The following is a 20333-nucleotide window of genomic DNA, read 5'->3' as shown; positions in this document are numbered from 1 at the left end:
ATTCCAGCCCCAGCCAGAGCTCCAGGGAGCCTCACCCCATCCCTGCTGTCACCTCCTGAGGCCCCTCAAACCCCTCCATGAGCGGCCCCTAACCTCCGCTCCTGAACCTCGGGCGTGGGGTAACCCCCTCTCCACCTCCATCTCCCCCACCATCAGCAGGTAGCTAGCCACCCCGGGCGCACCTGACCTGGTCTGGGGTGCTGTGGGATGGTAACGACAGCTGGAGAAGCCGTGATTCTCCACAGGCCTCCAGCACAGCAGCCCCTAAACACAGGAAATAGGCCTGGATTTAGCCTGAGTCTCCCCTGACTTTTCTCATAAAGGGCTAAGGGACTCTGTCCTTGCTGAGAGTTGCCTTCCTTGTAGAATATTCTTCTCAGCAAACACTCAGGCCTGCCCTAAGCTAGACCATGGACACACAAAGTGGGTCGTGCCAGCTCTGTCCTCTGGGCTCGAAGTGTGGATGTGATGAGTGCTGCTCTGGGTCAGAAGCGGGGGACACTACCCTGAGCTAAGCTACGCTCAACCTTCCTCAAATCTGGATTTTTCTAGAAACACGGCAGACTGGTCCTATATTGTGACTGGACAAATGCGCCTAAATGCAAGCATAAACGGCTCTCAGCCAAGCCCTGACCTGAGTGCACTAGGAAGGGAATGCTTAGGTGCGGTGCCATTGGTTGCAGACAGAAACCAAGGGGGAAGGGAGAGCGGGGGATGGCAGAGGGGACTGCATGCCCGGATAAAGAGTTGGGCCCTGGCACCCACACAGCCTGGGACCCATCCCTCCCAGGGTCCCTCCACAAGGCTCACGCCCAAATCCTGCCAGAGGTACTCAAAATGCCAGTTAAATACAAAACTGCTGAAAATCTTGAGTGTCCTGCATGCCCACGCCCACACTTGTCCTGGATGTGTGGGGTCTGTCTTGTTTAAGAGCCCAGGGAGCTCAGCTGCTGCTGGAAGTGGTGGCTTGCCTCGCTGGCCTCTGTCCCCCGCAGGCCTGGGGCCCTCCCCACTGCATATGCCTGCTCCTTTGGCCACCACCCCTCCAAGAGTGAGAGGTGGTACCTTCTTTGCGTTGGACGATATCGTGTTGGCCATTAAACTCTCCAGATAGCTGCCGAGGCTGACTCCCTTCACGGTGATGACAGCTTCCTGGGTGAGCACGGTCCTGCAGGAGAGCGCACTGGAGGTGAGAGGCTGAGCAGTCTGGAGGGGGAGCCCCCATCCCGCCCCGCCCCAGAGTTCAGTCCACTTACTTTCCTGGGTCCTCCGGGTGGGGTGTGTACACCAGCCTCTCACTCACTGACACCAAGTTTGTGAGTGTGATCTTTAAAAAGGACACAATGGCTATAGGTTCTACTTCTCTTGCATTTCTTCCCAGACTGCCCACACTCTCACAACTCCACACCTGCACTTACTGGAGCCAGAGCAGAAGGAACGCCGAGGCCCACAGATCCTGGCCACTGTTCTGGTGACACCACCCTCCCTCCACACCCTACCCAAACCTGAGCCTGGCTCATGAGCAGTCACCACTGTATATGCAATGTTTTTATGCAAGACGCTGTGCTTAATAAACCTTATTTTCTTTCCTTGATCCTCAACCACACTGTGAAGTCTGTTCTTTCTTTTTTAGATGACGAGCATGAGACTCAGAAAGGCTGATCACTAACACTTGCAGCCACACAGCAACTTGGTGATCACCTGTCCTCCCCAAAGCCTCCCCTTCGACCTTCCTCCTCCCCTTCCTCCTGAGCCAGAACTAGTCCCCTCTATTGACAACTCGGCTTTCTGCAAAGAGGAAGTGGAATTTTCTAAGTAGAGAGAGAACAATATATAAACAGTCAGGAATGGCCAATGTACAAACACCCGCCCAGCTCACCCTGCCTCTGTGGAAGGGCTGCCTGGCCTGAGGGAAGGGGCCGCTGACTAAGGTCCAGGGGGTCAACTGGGAGCTTGCACCTGCAGTGACCCCACCCACAGGGTAAGGGGCTAGCATAACCATGCTCCAGCCCACCCAATTCCCCCAACACTCTCTCTGAAATTGCTTCAAGCCAATATCAATGGTTCCTGATTGTGAGACAGGAGAGAGGAAGGCAGGAAGAAGTGGCTGTTTCAGTGGCTGCTAAGAGACACGTGTGCTGCTGCGGGCAAGGCAGCAGCTGAGAGGGGGCGGGGGGCAATAGGGAGGCAGGAGTCTGTCCCGTGGTTACAAAGGTGTGTTCACATCATTATGTGTGTTCTTCAATATGTTTTTACACTGGAATAAAAAGACAAGATACTGCTAAAGCAAACTCAGCCTTTCTATTAAAAGATCACAGACCAAAGGTGGGCTGGAAACAATTAAATGAAGACATTATGCACCATTGTGGCTATTGCTTACATTGGTGGAGCAGAGCTCCATTTTCTTTTCCACTGGATCCACAACAGAATGTTCTCTGATGTATGTCAAAGTCCTACTGGTCCCCAAAATCTGAAAAACAAAGTGAAACCAGCATGGTGACATAGTCATACCCTCAAACACTGCATGTCACTTCAGATCAGCTACTAACTTCTTCAATCAGGCTGCAGCAGCTCCTCCAGCAGCTGCTGTCCAGCAGGTGGGACAGACAGACACATAAATCAGGGATGGAGGGACTGGCACTGAGATAGAGGAGAAAGTGGAGCAGGACCTGGGGCACTGAAGCCAAGGTCTGGCTGGTAAGTCAGCTGAGGACCAACCTTGTCCCCTGCCCCATCCCCCTGACCACCGCTGTGCAGAGCCAGCTCTGGGGCTCAGGCCATACCTGGCAGGGCGATGGAGCTGAAGTGGGGCATTTAGAGGTGGGAAGGGGGGCTGTGGGGGTTTGGGTTTCCTGTGGGGGGGTTTCACTGCCACAGGTGAGTGAGTCAGTGGACATGGTGAACACTCAAGTGAACAATTAATTCAGAGAGAACAAACTATCTCTCAGGCTTCCCAGAAAGCCCAAATGGGAAGGTTGACACTCCCTACGTATGGGTGCCAGCCAGGCTGGCAGGTGTAGACAAGGCTGTGTTGGTGTAGCTGGGCTCCCAAGGGGCTCACCGCTCTCACGAGGCTGGGCAGCCCCCACTCGGTACTGAGGAGGCGGTGGCTGTGAAGCCGGCCCCGGCCATCCACACTGCGCTCCAGCACGTCGACACCCACAACACAGGGATTCATGGGATTCGGGTACTTCCTCATGGCCGCCTTGATGACCGTGTCCCACGGGTGGCTGGAGGAGACACAACCACCAGCATTGAGTGGCAGTGTGTTCAAAGTCAGGTCAACCTGATCCTTGAGCTTGTTCCAGATCCTGGATCCCTGATCCTCCCAGCGACCAGGGGGTAGGCAGGGGTGCAAAGCAGGCTCAGGTTGGGCCAGCCCTGCTGAGCCCTCCTTCGCCAGTCTCCCATAGCCTAAGGAGGCAGGACACTTTGGTATGGGGCTTCTGGACAGTGACACAATGTTCCCATCCCCTACCTGTCACCGCCACTTACCTCAACACACACACACTAACTATGCTGCTCCGCAGGCTGCAAGGCCAGGGCCCATTTCTGCCTCTGCCCACACAGCCGCAGTGACTGCTGGGGCCCTCTGCTGACCGCCCACCTGCTTCCGCACTGCAGCCTCGTGCCACTAGCTAGGACGGCACACCTGCCTAGCTATGAGGTCCAGAGCAACTGCTTTGCTCCAACTTCTAAGCAGTATGTGACCTGAAATGGCTACATATTTTTTTCTATTTAAGTGTCTGAATTTTGAAAAATAATGAAAAAGATGAGGAAAACAAAAATCCACAATTCCACTATCTGGAGACAAATTTGTGCGTGTGTTCCCATGCCGCCCCCAAGGCTTGTCCTGCAGATGCCACCCCTCCCTCTGGTCCTGAGCCCTGGAGAGGGGTGGACACCAGTGTCTCTGTTGGTTTCCTGCCATCAGAGCCTGCACAGCTGCCCCTGCTCCCAGGGCTCCAGGCCCACTGAGCCCGAATGCCGTAGGGCCACAAAGGGCGCAGAGTCAGTTCCTCAGGGAGGACATTCCCCAGGCCTTGCTGTCCTGACCGTTCCTCCAGGAGGTACCCAGCAAGCATCCGGCCCCAGAGGCAGGTGACTCCAACCACCAAGGCAGGTGTCTCCGCAACATGTCCTTCCCCAGATGACAGTCCAGACTCAAGACCTGGAGACATGCATCCATGCACAGACATGCACACACTTAGAAATTAAACTGGGGTCATGCTCCATGCATGCACAAATCACCTGCTTTTTATATGGAACAGATGATGAGCACTTTCCTGCATCATGAGGCTATTTTCAGAAATAGAGGACTGTAACTAGCTGCACAAAAGGTCACCCTGTGGTATAGCCAGTCCCCTCTGGCAGATTATTTTGATTGCGTCCAACCTTTACTTTAAATTGAAGGCAGTAGTGAACAGGTGTGTACACCAGCCTTTCAACATGTCTATCTGTCCTTAGGATATATTTATACAGTGGAATTACTAAATTAAACATCAAAGATCATGAACATATTGAAGAATGTTCCATGTTTGATGTCCTTTTTAAATATAACTTTATCATTGGTCATTGACCATTAAATTTACTTTGTCAAATTCACTGACCATGAATTTATTTTATCCTCATAAAAGGCTCAGTTCAGCCGCTCAGTTGTGTCCGACTCTTTGTGACCCCATGGACTGCAGCACACCAAGCTTCCCTGTCCATCACCAACTCCCGGACTTTACTCAAACTCATGTCCATCGAGTTGGTGATGCCATGCAACCATCTCATCCTGTCATCCCCTTCTCCTCCCGCCTTCAATCTTTTCCAGCATCAGGGTTTTTTCAAATGAGTCAGCTCTTCGCATCACATAGCCAAAGTATTGGAGTTTCAGGTTCAACATCAGTCCTTCCAATGAATATTCAGGACTGATTTTCTTTAGGATGGACTGGTTGGATCTCCTTGCTGTCCAAGGGACTCTCAAGAGTCTTTGCCAACATCATAGTTCAAAACCATCAATTCTTCGGTGCTCAGCTTTCTTTATAGTCCAACTCTTACATCCATACATGACTACTGGAAAGACCATAGCCTTGACTATGCCAAACCTTTGTTGGCAAAGTAACGTCTCTGCTTTTTAATATGCTGTCTAGGTTGGTCATAACTTTTCTTCCAAGGAGAAAGCGTCTTTTAATTTCATGGCTGTAGTCACCATCTGCAGTGATTTTGGAGCACCAAAAAATAAGTCTGACACTGTTTCCACTGTTTCCCCATCTATTTCCCATGAAGTGATGGGACCAGATGCCATGATCTTAGTTTTCTGAATGTTGAGCTTTAAGCCAACTTTTTCATGCTCCTCTTTCACTTTCATCAAGAGGCTCTTTAGTTCTTCACTTTCTGCCATAAAGGTGGTTGTCATCTGCATATCTGAGGTTATTGATAGTTCTCCTGGCAATCTTGATTCCAGCTTGTGCTTCTTCCAGCCCAGCATTTCTCATGATGTGCTGTGCATATAAGTTAAATAAGCAGGGTGACAATATATAGCCTTGACGTACTCCTTTTCCTATTTGGAACCAGTCTGTTGTTCCATGTCCAGTTCTAACTGTTGCTTCTTTACCTGCATACAGACTTCTCAAGAGGCAGGTCAGGTGGTCTGGTATTCCCATCTCTTTCAGAATTTTCCATAGTTTATTGTGATCCACACAGTCAAAGGATTTGGCATAGTCAATAAAGCAGAAATAGATGTTTTTATGGAACTCTCTTGTTTTTTCGATGATCCAGTAGATGTTGGCAATTTGATCTCTGGTTCCTCTGCCTTTTCTAAAACCAGCTTGAACATCTGGAAGTTCACGGTTCACGTATTGTTGAAGCCTGGCTTGGAGAATTTTGAGCATTACTTTACTAGCATGTGAGATGAGTGCAATTGTGCAGTAGCTTGAGCATTCTTTGGCATAAAAGGCTCATCCCAGGTCAAAAAGTTAGCAAGAGGATGCAGATGACAGTCAGGCCTCCCAGCCCCTACTTCATGATCTTTCAGTCACACCAATGGCCTCTGCACTCAGGTCCAGACACCCTGCTCTTTAACACAGAAATGTTTTTCCAAGCTGTGGAATTGTGTCATTGTGCTAAACGCATCCACCAGATCCAACATAAGGGGACGAAGGAGCAGAGACAAGACTGGTCCTGATCACTCAGCAGAGTACAGGGAGACTTTCTTCTTGGGAAACCACCATCAAGGCCACAGTGCACCACACTCTGGGGAAGAAGGGAGCACTCACAGACTCATGAGAACAGAAGGGGGAGCTTTCTCAGTGAGTGAAGCTGTATGTGCACTTTGTAAATCAAGCTCCCAGAGAGGTCCCATAAAAATCATTATGCAGAATAGGCTATGCCTTATAAAATTACTTGAAACTATCTAAAAGTTGACAAATATTTATAATCAAGCACATCTCACACAAAGTTTCTTTTATATAGAAACCTTGCATCTTTCTAACAGATGATTTCAACTAAGCACAATGTGTTTAAAATATTCACAAAAATAATTCCATACATCAATAGAATGATGCAGGAAAAGAATAAACATAGTATTTTTTTTAATTACAAGGTTTAAGTACACAAGTTAGTATCACACACTTCTTGGTTAAAGAAAATAGCTCAGGGACTTGTCTTATGGTCCAGTGGTTAAGAATCTGCCTGCCAATGCAGGGGACATGAGTTGGATCCCAGGTCCAGGATGATCCCACTTGCCACAGAGCAACTCAGCCCATGAGCAACAACTACTGAGTCTGCGTACCTATAGACTGTGCTCCACAACGAAAAAAGCTACCACAATGAGAAGCCTGCACATCACAACAAAGGGCAGCCCCTGCTTACCACAACTAGAGAAAGCCTGAGCGCAGAAATGAAGACTCAGCACAGCTAAAATAAATTTTTTTAAAAAAAGAAAAGAAAATAGCCCAATACTCATTTGATTGGCTAAAGCTGAGGAGTCAAAAATGTCAAGTGTTGGGAGAACATGAGAGCAGGAAGCCAGGCCCATGGGTGAATATATGGACCGGCCCCATCCCTGGGAGACTCTGGTTGATGAAATTCATCCTTGGGATAAAGGTCCCCAGCCGAGGCTCAGTGATACAGAGGCCTGGGAGCTGCCCCAGGAAGGCCTCTATGCCTGCATTTTGAGGACACATCAGCAGCAGCACTGAGGGCTGGGGGCACATGGCTGGGCTAGCAGCCAGGGAGGGGGCAATTCTGGGTGTCACACCAGGGTACTAGAAAGGAAGAACAAGGCAGCTCTATGCTCAGAGAGAGTGTAGGAAAGAGCAAGTGGGGTGAGGTCTGAGGTCTTGCCTACAGCAACCCACGGTAAGGGGCAGTGGGCTGAGCAATTAGCGGTCATGAGACTCCCACAGCCCAGGGGAGGGTGCTGGTGCTCATTATTCCAGCCTCCTCTTTTGAATAATTCCAAAACATCCATAATGACTCAAAAAAAAAAAAAAAAAAAAGGATGTAGGATAAGTCCTTGAAGCCCAAGCAATCCTGGGCCAGCCCAGCAATTCTTGAAGTAAGGACAACAAAGCTGGTTCCCAGGCCCCTCGGGGAGCCTGGCCGCTGCTGAGAGGGCCTGCCCTCCTCGCTGCAGGACACCGGCCGAGGCTGCAGAGCCCCAGGGAGGCCACAACTGTTGGCCAAGCCAGGCTGTTTGGTGCTCACTGCTGAGCTGTGCACTCAAAGTCCACCAGCACCAGGGTCTGTCCCTGGTAAAAGGCCTCATTTCCCACACCGGGACCCCTGGGTCTGGGCAAGGGCACACGAAGGACTGGGAGGCCTCGCTGTGGTTGGAAGCTCTTGTGGCTACGGGATGGGGGGGTGGTGCTGGGTTGGGGGGAGTCCAGTGGTCCAGTCCAGTGCTTCCCGGCTATCACTTCTCCGCTAAACCACTGAACACAAACTGTAGTCATTCAGACATGGGTGTTAGACAGGAGTCTGCTCAAAGATCAATGAAGTGATCCTGTTACTTAGAGGAAAATACCTGACAGCATTTGCTGCCAAAGATAGAAGTTGAGCTTCACAGAGACAATTGGACTTTTAGAAAGCTGGCATCACTACCCAGTGCTTGCCCCACGTTGTACCTGGTAACCACACAGCCTAGTGACCAGTGCAACACGTCACAATTCACAGGGAAAAGGAGTCATTCAAAGTACCAGACAGGCCAATTACTCTGGTCAGTCGTGGTGTTAGGTTTCCCACTGCAATTAATCTGAGAAACTATGGTTTGTTTTGCTGTAGTAGCAAAGAACAGCCATGACTATTTTTAAAAATTTCTGAAATACTGCTACCTTTCCCACGTAGGTTTTACTCACATACAGTGTGTGAGGCCGCGTTTTAATCATTTACTTTAGCCAAAACAACAGACTGCAACACTGAACACAGAAGCTGACGGGAGCATCAAGTCAGTATCTATGCTGCCTGACATTATAGAAATTAGCAAAAAAAATAAACAGTGCCACTCTTACTACTTTGAAGGGTTTTGGAAGCTACAGGTTTTTTTAATTTAAAAAAATGTTATTTATGTTAATGTAATATGTTTATTATGGTTAATTTTAATAAATATTTTAAAGTTTATCAGTCTTAATTTCTAATATGGTAAATATTAGTAGGTTTAACCCACACCAAAATGGTGCTGTGAAAATGCTGCACTGAATATGCCAGCACATTTGGAAAACTCAGCAATGGCCACAGGACTGGAAAAGGTCAGTTTTCATTCCAATCCCAAAGAAAGGCAATGCCAAAGAATGCTCAAACTACTGCACAATTGCACTCATCTTACACGCTAGTAAAGTAATGCTCAAAATTCTCCAAGCCAGGCTTCAACAATACGTGAACTGTGAACTTCCAGATGTTCAAGCTGGTTTTAGAAAAGGCAGAGGAACCAGAGATCAAATTGCCAACATCTGCTGGATCATCAAAAAAGCAAGAGAGTTCCAGAAAAAATATCTATTTCCATCTATCTATTTCTGGTTTATTGACTATGCCAAAGCCTTTGACTGTGTGGATCACAATAAACTGTGGAAAATTCTGAAAGAGATGGGAATACCAGACCACCTGACCTGCCTCCTGAGAAATCTGTATGCAGGTAAAGAAGCAACAGTTAGAACTGGACATGGAAAAACAGACTGGTTCCAAATAGGAAAAGGAGTACGTCAAGGCTATATATTGTCACCCTGCTTATTTAACTTATATGCACGGTACATCATGAGAAATGCTGGGCTGGAAGAAGCACAAGCTGGAATTGAGATTGCCAGGAGAGGTATCAATAATCTCAGATATGTAGATGATACCACCCTTATGGCACAAAGTGAAGAGGAACTCAAAAGCCTCTTGATGAAAGTGAAAGAGGAGAGTGAAAAAGTTGGCTTAAAGCTCAACATTCAGAAAACTAAGATCATGGCATCTGGTCCCATAACTTCATGGGAAATAGATGGGTAAACAGTGTCAGACTTTATTTTCTGGTGCTCCAAAATCACTGCAGATGGTGATTGCAGCCATGAAATTAAAAGACACTTACTCCTTGGAAAGAAAGTTATGACCAATCTACATAGCATATTAAAAAGCAGAGACATTACTTTGCCAACAAAGGTCCGTCTAGTCAAGGCTATGGTTTTTCCAGCGGTCATGTATGGATGTGAGAGATGGACTGTGATGAAAGCTGAGCACCGAAGAATTGATGCTTTTGAACTGTGGTGTTGGAGGAGACTCTTGAGAGTCCCTTGGACTGCAAGGAGATCCAACCAGTCTATCCTAAAGGAGATCAGTCCTGGGTGTTCATTGGAAGGACTGATGCTGAAACTGAAACTCCAGTACTTTGGCCACCTCATGTGAAGAGCTGACTCATTGGAAAAGACTTTGATGCTGGGAGGGATTGGGGGCAGGAGGAGAAGGGGACGACAGAGGATGAGATGGCTGGATGGCATCACCAACTCGACGGACATGAGTTTGGGTAAACTCCGGGAGTTGGTGATGGACAGGGAGGCCTGGTGTGCTGCAATTCATGGGGTCGGACAGAGTCGGACACGACTGAGCAACTGGACTGAACTGAATATTTTCTAAGAGTCTAAAGAAGTCGTGACTTCTGAGGATGTTTGAGGACTTCTGGCCTAAGTAAGGCCTTGATTACATGAATCACAAATAGATACAGAAGTGGTCACCACAGCATGATTTTTAAGAGAAATTATGCCCCTTCAATAAGAGAAAGGATAAATGGTGTATGTATATACATATATGCACAGATCTCAAACAGATACACACATACATTTCAGGAACACACTGTTGAGAAGAAAAGGAAACTGAAAAGCACTGTATAAGATGGTGCCAGTCATTTCTATTTTAAAACAATGAGAACAATAGTCCATTCTGTTTAAGGGTAAACACAGAAAGGTCAAGTGGACCTTCAGGAAGCTGCCCAGCAGGTTCATAACTGAGACTGCATGTGGGAGCGAGGAGGGAACAACACTGGGGTGGGGACAGCAGACACTGGGCACTGCAGCTCCTGCCTGCAGAGCCTCATTTCTCTTATTTAAAAAGGGTGGAGGGCCCTTCCCTGCTCCCAGCCAGAGAGCAAGCCTGCTTTAGGGCAGCCTCTCCTCCAAACCCTACTTCCCTGAAATGACACTGCCTACTAGATCAGATCAGATCAGATCAGATCAGTCGCTCAGTCGTGTCCGACTCTTTGCGACCCCATGAACTGCAGCACTCCAGGCCTCCCTGTCCATCACCAACTCCCGGAGTTTACCCAAACTCATGTCCGTCGAGTCAGTGATGCCATCCAGCCATCTCATCCTCTGTCGTCCCCTTCTCCTCCTGCCCCCAATCCCTCTCAGCATCAGAGTCTTTTCCAATGAGTCAACTCTTCGCATGAGGTGGCCAAAGTACTGGAGTTTCAGCTTTAGCATCATTCCTTCCAAAGAAATCCCAGGGCTGATCTCCTTTAGAATGGACTGGTTGGATCTCCTTGCAGTCCAAGGGACTCTCAAGAGTCTCCTCCAACACCACAGTTCAAAAGCATCAATTCTTCAGCGTTCAGCCTTCTTCACAGTCCAACTCTCACATCCATACATGACCACGGGAAAAACCATAGCCTTGACTAGACAAACTTTTGTTGGCAAAGTAATGTCTCTGCTTTTGAATATGCTATCTAGGTTGGTCATAACTTTCCTTCCAAGGAGTAAGCGTATTTTAATTTCATGGCTGCAGTCGCCATCTGCAGTGATTTTGGAGCCCAGAAAAATAAAGTCTGACACTGTTTCCACTGTTTCCCCATCTGGATAGCCATCATTAAAAGTCTTGGGGTCAGCTAGAACCCACGCAGCATACAGCCTTGACTCTGTCAGAAATTTGCTCATACTGGTTGTGCCAGTAAAGATTTTGTTATAGGTCCACCTGAAACCTCAGTCAGTACTATGAAGATGGGATTTATAAACCTGCAATTATAAGCCTGTTAATTTTTAAGGCCCCTTTCTGTATGTTTTTATTTCAGTCCTGTGTTTTCCACTGCTATTTTAGCTACTTTAAACCAAAGAGCTCTCCACTACTTCGGGTTTACACTGCTCTCAGCTCTGTCTGGTCTCCATTCCTAGGGTTTCTTCGGTGCATGAACACTGGAGGAAAACTTGACAAAATCAAAATTTTTTGCACCTCAGCAAAGGAAACCATAAACGAAAGGACAACCTAGAGAATGGGAGAAAATTTTGCAAATGATCCAACTAGTTAATTTTCAAAATATACCAACAGCTCAATACAGAAAAGGGGGGAGAGGCAGAAGACCTAAGTAGACATTTTACCTCCAAAGATGACATACAGAGGGCAGCAACTATACTCCAAAAAAATTGTTAAAAACTTTAAAAAGATGACATACAAATGGCCAGTAAGCACATGAAACGATGTTCAACATTGCTAATTATTAGAGAAATGCAAATCAAAACAACAATAAGGTACCACTTCACGCTGGTCAGAATGGCCATCATTAAAAGTCTACAAATAACAAATGCTGGAGAGGGTAGAAGAAAACAGAACCCTCCTACAGTGTTGGTGGAAACGTAAAGTGATACAGCCACTATGGAGAACAGTATGGAGGTTTCTCAAAAGCTACCATATGATCCTGCAATCCCACTCCTGGGCATTTATCTGGAGAAAACTATAATTCTAAAAGATACATGCACCCCAATGTCCACAGCAGCCCTATTTACAATAGCCAAAATATGGAAGCAACCTAAATGTCCATCTACAGAGAAACGGATAAAGAATATACATGATGTAATACTATTCAGCCATGAAAAAGGATGAAGTATTGTCATTTGCAGTAACATGGATGAACTTAGAGATTATTATATCAAGTGAAGTAAGTCAGGTCAAGACAAATATCATAGGATATTGTCTATATGTATACTCTGGGGGAAAAAAATGATACAAACTTACTTACAAAAAGAAACATACTCACAGACATAGAAAACAAATTTATGATTACCAAGGGGGAGAAGGGGATTAAATTAGAAATCTGGGATTAAAATATACACACTAATATATATCAAATAAATAACCACCAGGGGCCTGTGTAAGCATAGGGAACTATATTCAGTATCTTGTAATACCCTACAAAGGAAAAGAATCTAAAACAGCACACACACACACACACACACACACACACACTGCAGTCCAGTGGTTAAGACTCTGCACTTGCATTTCAGGGAGCGCAGATTCGATCCCTGGTCAGAGAACTAAGATCCCTAATGTGGCCACAAAATACAAAACCTCAAAACTAATACAACATTGTAAATCAACTGTATTTCAATTTTAAAAATTTTAAGTCTTTGTGCCTGATTATTTTTGGCCTTTCAAGAGTAAATTTTAATATTTCCAATCAAATATTCAACAAACGTATAAAAAGAGAACAAGTGTAAAAAATAAAAAGAAAAGTATGTAATCCTCAAAGGAAAAAAATCAGACATTTCAAGGGACTAAGCAAGGGGAAAGTCTACAGTAAGCTCAGCTAGAAAGCCAGGCTTCCAACTCTGCACCATCCTGCAGGTGCAGTGCCACCTGCCACACAGCATCTCATGACCCACCCTGGCAGCTGTATGGCCTCCTCTCAGCTGTCTTTCACATTTGTCAATTTTCATCAAGGCATTTGGCTTTTAAATTCACAAATCAGTGACAGGAGATCCATGCCTTCCACAGCAGCTCATGGATTGACAGGAATTCCTCTGGCGGACAGTAGCCCTCATTTCAAAGGGCACCTGGTCCCTGTGATATTCCGCAGTCCCTCAATGAGTAAAAACTACTTGCCAGGACACAAAACCAATGAGGTGAGGTCTGAAACAGGAATGGAGGCTCCCACAACAGTGAAGCTAAATAAAAGCAGCCAGACACAAAAGACCATGTGGTATATGACTGCGTTTATGAGAAACGTCCAGAAAAGGTAAATTCATAGAAACACAGATACTAATGTGCCTGAGAAGGAGACTGGAGTGTGACTGCAGATGGGCATGAGGGGTCTTTGTAGGATGAGGAAATGCTCTAGACTACAGAGATGTTGTACAATTATGTAAATTTACTACAAGTCTTTGATTTGATTGATTTGTATTTGAATTGTATGATTTAAATGGGCGAATATTATCAACAGTGACTTTTCAGAGCTGACAAATCACTTCTGTTTATCAACCAAAATCTCCTGAACTTGTAGGGCAGTTCTGGCCTGAGCTGCACAGGCTGGGCATCCACCATTCCCAGGGACTTAACTTGTACCCCCTGGCATCCAGATGGTGCTGGCATGCCCCATCCTTGGGAGAACTGAGAAAATCTCTAGAGTCGGTCTGGGAATGGAACCCAGTTGAGAAAGGCTGCAGGCTGTACAAAAATCAACACCAAAATTGAATCCCATCAAGTCTAAAGATTTCATTAAAATAATTTCAGAGGTTTTAAACCCACTGATAAATTTTAATTATAATTTTACATGAAAAGGAAAAAGTACTTTTTTAAATTAAAAAATGGAAATGCTATTCTAAGTGGGAGCAGAGGATTTAAAAATCTGTTACTTTAAAAAAAAATGAAAGAGTAAGCTCAGAGTGTCACAGATGAAGTAGACAAGAGACGATACCACCTAGGTTAGGAGAACACTTGTAAGCAGTTGAAGGCTTTCCAGGCCCACCTGCGTTCGCGGCCACAGAGCCCCACGTGCCCAGGCTGGCTCCCTCTGGAACCGGTGGTCAGCCGCACAGCTGGTCCCGCCCCCACGCCCGTCCCAGTGATGGCCCCGCGCGAGGTGAGACCAGGCCTGCGGAGCCGAGGATGCCGTCCCCTCACCCCGGGCCCTGGAGCGCACCACTGCCCACCCCGTGGCGCAGAGAGTAACATAGCCCGCCCTCCTCGAGGCCGCGGGTCAGGCCCAGGCGGGTCTGGACCCACTGTGGCCTCAGCCCGCTCACCCGAACACGTGCTCTGAGCTCCAGACCCTCATCGCACCACAGAGCGCAGCCAGGGATGCTCCAGGACCCGGGATGCTCCGCTCTGTTCGGGGGCGGAGCGTGAGCACGCGGTGGGCGGGGCGGGACTCGGCGCCGAGCCCGCACGTCACGTGAGCAGCGGTCCTGTGGCTCCGCCGAGGGGAGCGGACCGCAGCCGTGTGGTCCGTGGGCGCAGAGCGCCACCTTCCGGATGTGGGCAGGGTTCATTCTTATAGGTCAGATGGTCCAGATTCTCCGAAAGCCCCTTCCAGCCAGGCAGGTTCCCACAGTGGGAAAGGATGCGTAACTGTGTTCTGCCAGGGCGACAAGCCTCTTCACCGAGTGGAGGAGGAAGGAAGCAGAAGGTGTAGAAAGGTCTTAAATCAGAACGTGAGACTCTTCGCAGCCCCTCCGCCTCGGGATTTGAAGACTCCAAGAAGTCCAACCGTTTATGTAGCCACGTTGCTGAGACCCTCGCGACCCGCTCTCAAGTATGAGGACTGACAGCACTACTTGTCAGAGTGCATCCTAAATTCACCCGGCCACTGGAGTGGCCCCTTGGGTTCGCTACTTGTCTTCACCCAAAGGAGAGATACATTTCTCATTCCCATAGGAGGTGGGGTTGCAACTGGAAGCCTGGTGCTCCCTGGAACTTAGGCTGACATTTCAAAAGGATGACTCCTTTGTCATCCAGATCCCTGAGAAGAAAACATTCCTAGGTTGTTCAACTAGCTAAAGGCCTATTTGGCCTTTAAAAATGTTTACATACATCTCAAAAAGACAACCTATAAGGATTCTAGAGTAAATGCTCTAAGAAAAGGGTAAGGAGAGATTCCTTTTACACTGGGAAAAAATGATTTTTTTCGTTTTAGATTTTTATTTACCCCCCACTACCAACAAATACAGTTGAAGTGCAAAGAAGCAAGATGCTAGTTTGAGAACAGGGTGATCCTCTGCTAAATGTACTGGGCACAAGGGAGCACCCACTGCAGCACGCACATGGAGTGGGCGCCCCGGGCCTACCTCTGTGACTAGTCAGTGAATCTGGGAAAGTGAGGAAGCAGCCAGAAGACCTGGGCTAGGAGATCCCAGCCCACCATCTCCACACTCCACACACTCCACCTTCACCACCTGCAGCTGGATGCTCAGGGCGATCTTCCCACAGCAGCACTGTTCCCTGTTTCATTGGTGAGCAGACTGGGGTTCATGGAGGTGCAAAACCACATCCAATGATCACAAGCTGAGGGCTGAGCTGAGCTGACACCAGGTTTGCAGGAGTCCCCCACAGCCATGTGCAGTGACTGGCTGCTGTGGCCAGGCCAGCTGTGAAACATGCCCTGCACTAGGCTCTGAGCACAGGGCTGTCATTTGGCTTTAAAAAGCATCATCTTTTAAAATTAGCATTTCCCACAAATATGTATTGAGCATGAGGCTAAAGAAATCAGGCTGGATGGTGAAAGAAGACATTGTAGTGAGAATATGTGGGGAAACTGAGACCCTAACCATGAACATGACTTTTAGCAAACTCTGGGAGATAGAGAAAGACAGGGAAGCCTGGCATGCTGCAAAGAGTCAGACACAACTGAGCGACTAAACAACAACAAACCAGGAAACATCTGGGCAGAGATACTACTTAGTGGTGGAGGTGGGACCTGAGGGTGGGAGTCTATAGAGGGTGTCCTCCTGGCTCACTGTACCTGCACCTGCCTCACTTTCAAAGCCACCTCACACACAGCTGTCAGGTCCCAGCACCTCAGTGGCTTCATCACTACTTATACGTACTCCCCTCCAAGACTTACCTCCATGTGTTAAGACCACGGAAACTAGGTTACTATCATCCTTGGCAATTCCCGAGTCAGAAAACCAACAGGCGCATAATAAATTGTTGACTGTTGAACACCAGATGAAAGGCACGGCCCTGCTTCAAGTCCTATACCACTACCTCCATTTTTGGTCAAACACCACCCTCTCTCTTGTTCTGTTCCACCAAGTCTGGTCCAGGAGCAGCAGCAGCTTTATCACCTGGGAGCCTGTTAGGAATAGAGACCCTTGGTCCCACCACAGCCCCACCATGCAGCATCTTGGCAGTTTTACCCCACTGGAACAGGCTCCCGAAACCTCTCATCAGTCATCACTGTGCTTCCAGTGTGACAGGTGCTGTTCTGTCGCCCTCCCCATGGGCCTCTGTGCTGCAAAAGAACTACTGGTCTCTCTCTCCTGGAACTCTGCTCCCTCTGCATCCTCTGTTCTGGTCCTTCCCATCTCCCCCGCACACACCTTTTGCCTCTCTGTTCTCCCTCTACACCTGCTCCCCAAGTGACTCACTGAGTATCCTGGTTTCCACTGACTTCTCGCCTGTCTCTCCATCTCATTCCTACCCATCTAGGTCCCACCTCAAACATATCATGGTCATACATCTCCCACCCTAAGCAGATTCCTCTTCCAGGAGTCAATGGCCAGGACCCTGACATCACCCAGATGCACCAAGCTGGAATACTCCCTGACCCTACATCCAGCCAGTTACTGAATCTTTAGGGATTTACCTCCTTTAGATTGTTTTAATCCATTCCATCTTCCACATGCTTTAAGAGCCAATTCGATTTAACAGTTGCAGCTGAAGGCATGTGTTTGAAGAAGAACAAACCTTGGTTTCAGTCCTGGCTCCCCTTTTGCAAATTGCTAACCTCCTGAACATTAGTGTCATCATTCTTGACATGGGAGCGCTACTACTAAAAAAAAAAAAGTCCTTTTCGCCTAGTAGGAATTAATGAGGACAGAGTACATGCTTGTGGTTAAAACTGCTGTGACATCCCTGCTGACCTGGCTCAATCCTAGATGGCCCCTCAGAATGCCATCCCATCAGCCTGCCACATCCCCTCCAAAGCTTTGTTTGGCCATGCTCTGGGGTGCTTCCCGCCCTCTCACCCTCCTGTGGTTGCTCCTGATACCTCTCTCATACGCTCAGCACAGTGTTTTATAAGTACCACACCTGTTTGTGTTTCTGTCTCTCCCACCAGATTACCCTTATTAAGGAAGCAGGTATCTAGGCTTCACCCCTCTTTTAGCTTTTGAATTGGCATCTCTGGGGTGAGGCCTAGGAACAGGCAGGGCTGATGAGCGGTGGAGGCGGTCGCAGCGCTCTGGAGTTTGGAAAGGCATCCTGCACTCACCTGAGCTCTGGGGTGGGACCCAGGCCTGGCTCGTTTCTGTGTGCCCAGGATCGGTCCCTGTACTTGGCCAACAGTGAGCTCCAGATAACTGCTTGTTCAATGAGTCAAGGATGACTCCGAGGGCATCATGAACCTGTGAGAGGCTTGGCCCAGAGGTGGGTGGGGCTCCATCTGTTGTCATCACGCAGAGCCACCTGGTCGAGTTCCAGGAAACCTTGCCATTTTCAGGAATCACCTGTGCGGTAAATCAGGAGACTTTTAAACCAGTGGTCCTAGTCCTTTTTGCTATTTTATTCACATTCTATACATTGAGATTCCATGTTGAAATACCACTGCTACAAGAGTCTGCAGCTAAAAATAAATAAGTTTGAAAACTGCTGTGCCAGAACATATTTTTAAACTAAAAAATTAGGGAGAAAATCAATCTCCCAGCAGGTAAGGAGTCTTGAAGAACGTTCGGAGGTGTTCCTTTCCCACTGTGATGGATATTCTTCACTAGGCTCTGATGTTTAATTGATCCTCAGATACAGTGATCATGAAGATGTGATTTACAGGGACTCCTCAATCTGCCATGCAGTCAGAATAGGAGGGCAGGAGGCCAGGGTTCCAGCTGCTGCCATCAGCACCTGGATCTTCCAAGATCCTATGCAGGAATATTATTGGGATCCGGTGACAAGTTCTCTAACCAGAGTCAGAACTGTCCTGAACTCCAACACAACCAAGATATTCTCATATTTTATTAAAACAGAGTATACCTCTGTGACTCTTTACTTTCTGTGATATATGTTTCTATGTAATTAATTCCTCTTCCCAACCCTTACATACAATTCCTGAACTAAGTCTCTCCCTTAAATAGCCTACGTTCTGCTCTGTATTTCTGCTTCTGGGCACTTTAAATTCTATCCATTTCCCTTATGTTTTCTGGCATTGCAAAGATGGCTCATGACCAAGGGGTCTGGTATCCAAAACAATCATCAGTTTTCTCTCAAGAAGACACAACTAGGAAAAATCTAGGGACTTTATGATTTCTATGCACTATTGTGGCTAAACTTTTAGAAAAATATTTGATCACTACAAAGTAATGTAGTGAAAAGACGCTGATGCTGGGAAAGACTGAAGGCAGGAGGAGAAGTGAATGACAGAGGATGAGATGGTTGGATAGTATGATCAACTCAATGGACGTGAGTTTGAACAAACTCTGGGAGATAATGAAGGACAAGGAAGCCTGGCTTGCTGCAGTCAATGGGATCTCAAAGAGTCGGACACAACAGCAAATGAACAGCAGCAATACTTTACAATACATGGTGATTAGGAATATTCTAAATGTTTGCTATCATCATTCATAAAACTTGCACTTTTAGAGATTGATGTAATTCATTCTTTTATTGGTTGTCACATAGAGGATATTAATACTGTGTCTTTAGATTCCTTTACTTGGGGCACATTACCAGAAACAGCAGCACAGGTTATGACCACTGAAAATATTATATCAGTTTCAACTTACAAAAATAATTAACATTGTTACAAATTAACAACAGTAACATCATTTAGGAGGAAATAATATCCAGACCAGCCTGTGAACAGTTTTCTGAAATGCATGATGCACAGTTGTCAAGATTAATAGACCTCTCCTGCCACCCTGTGGGCACACTGTGCAACAAAGCTCTCCGTAAGTAGTCTTAGGGTCCCTACCCCCTCAAACACATGTAACATTTTTTTTTTAATGTTTACTAAGCGCTATCTGCTGGGAAATTATCCTGTGAATATGTATTGGCAGGTATGTGTGTGTGTGTGTATATACACATATCAATAATGTTCACTGTAGCATCTAAAATACAAATAAATTGGGAGCAGTCTAACTGATCCTTGGTTAGAAACTGTTACACTGTTCCCACAGAATATCAGGAAGCTGATTAAAGAACTGGGGTGGAACTACAGGTTTTTAACATACAAGAAGCATATGTTAATCAAAAAAGCAAAGTGTATAAACTACAATTTCATTCACATTCAAGTATACTTTATATGCTTGTAAATATATGGAAACCATATAGACACATACACAGCACACCAAAAAAATCTCTAAGAAAATTATTTTTATAAGCATTGAGAATGAGAGACTCACTTTCACTCCCTATTTTGTATCCTCAACTTTGCTGAACTTATTTATTAGTTCTAGCAACCTTTTATGATCATGATTTTCTATTAATTATAATCCCATCATATGTGTATAGAGATAGCTTTACTTCTTCCTTTCCCATACAGATGCCTAATATTTCTTTTTCTTGTCTACTTGATGTGGCTAGAACTTCCAGTACAATATTAAATTGTAATGGTGAAAGTGGGTATTTTTGATCCTGTTCTTGATCTCAGAGGAAACAATTTCAGTCTCTTAACACTGAGTAAGACATTAGCTGTGAGTTTTTCACAAGTGCCCTTTATTATGTTGAGAAAGTTACCTTCCCTAGTACTCCAAGTGATTTCTCTCATGAAACAGTGTTGGATTTTTGTCAAATGCCTTTGCTGTCAATTGAGAATATCATGTAATTTTAAAACATCATTCTATTAACCTGATGTATTACATTGACTAATTTTCTTATGTTGAACTATCCTATCCTGACATTCTGAGATAAATCCCTCTTGGTCATGGTATAGAATCCTTCAAATATGATACTGACTTTGGTTT

General features: G+C 46.5%; 1 protein-coding gene across 14 annotated transcripts in view; it reads right to left on the bottom strand.

Annotated features, from left to right (window-relative positions):
- PRELID3A (PRELI domain containing 3A) overlaps positions 1 to 20333 on the bottom strand; it is a 48909-nt gene that overhangs the window by 9828 nt on the left and 18748 nt on the right. For 10 of the 14 annotated variants that reach the window (XR_008706544.1, XM_055559169.1, XM_055559177.1 and 7 more), the window contains exons 2-6: positions 17651 to 17885; positions 3062 to 3230; positions 2381 to 2470; positions 1257 to 1327; positions 1066 to 1168 (exon numbers count right to left, since the gene is read on the bottom strand). Coding sequence is in view for 13 of the 14 variants with exons in the window: in XM_055559169.1 (XP_055415144.1) it covers positions 1066 to 1168; positions 1257 to 1327; positions 2381 to 2470; positions 3062 to 3199 (402 nt within the window). In the remaining variant the exon portion in view is untranslated. Of the gene's footprint in view, positions 1 to 187; positions 265 to 1065; positions 1169 to 1256; positions 1328 to 2380; positions 2471 to 3061; positions 3231 to 16279; positions 16511 to 17650; positions 17886 to 20333 lie in introns of all 14 variants that reach the window. The other 4 variants (XM_055559172.1, XM_055559174.1, XM_055559173.1 and 1 more) reach the window with 4 other exon arrangements.

This window comes from Bubalus kerabau, chromosome 21 (genome assembly GCF_029407905.1).
Source record: "Bubalus kerabau isolate K-KA32 ecotype Philippines breed swamp buffalo chromosome 21, PCC_UOA_SB_1v2, whole genome shotgun sequence".
NCBI classification, from domain to species: domain Eukaryota; kingdom Metazoa; phylum Chordata; class Mammalia; order Artiodactyla; family Bovidae; genus Bubalus; species Bubalus kerabau.
The sequence above is the reverse complement of the archived record's forward strand: the minus strand, read 5'-3'. Positions and strand labels throughout refer to the sequence as shown.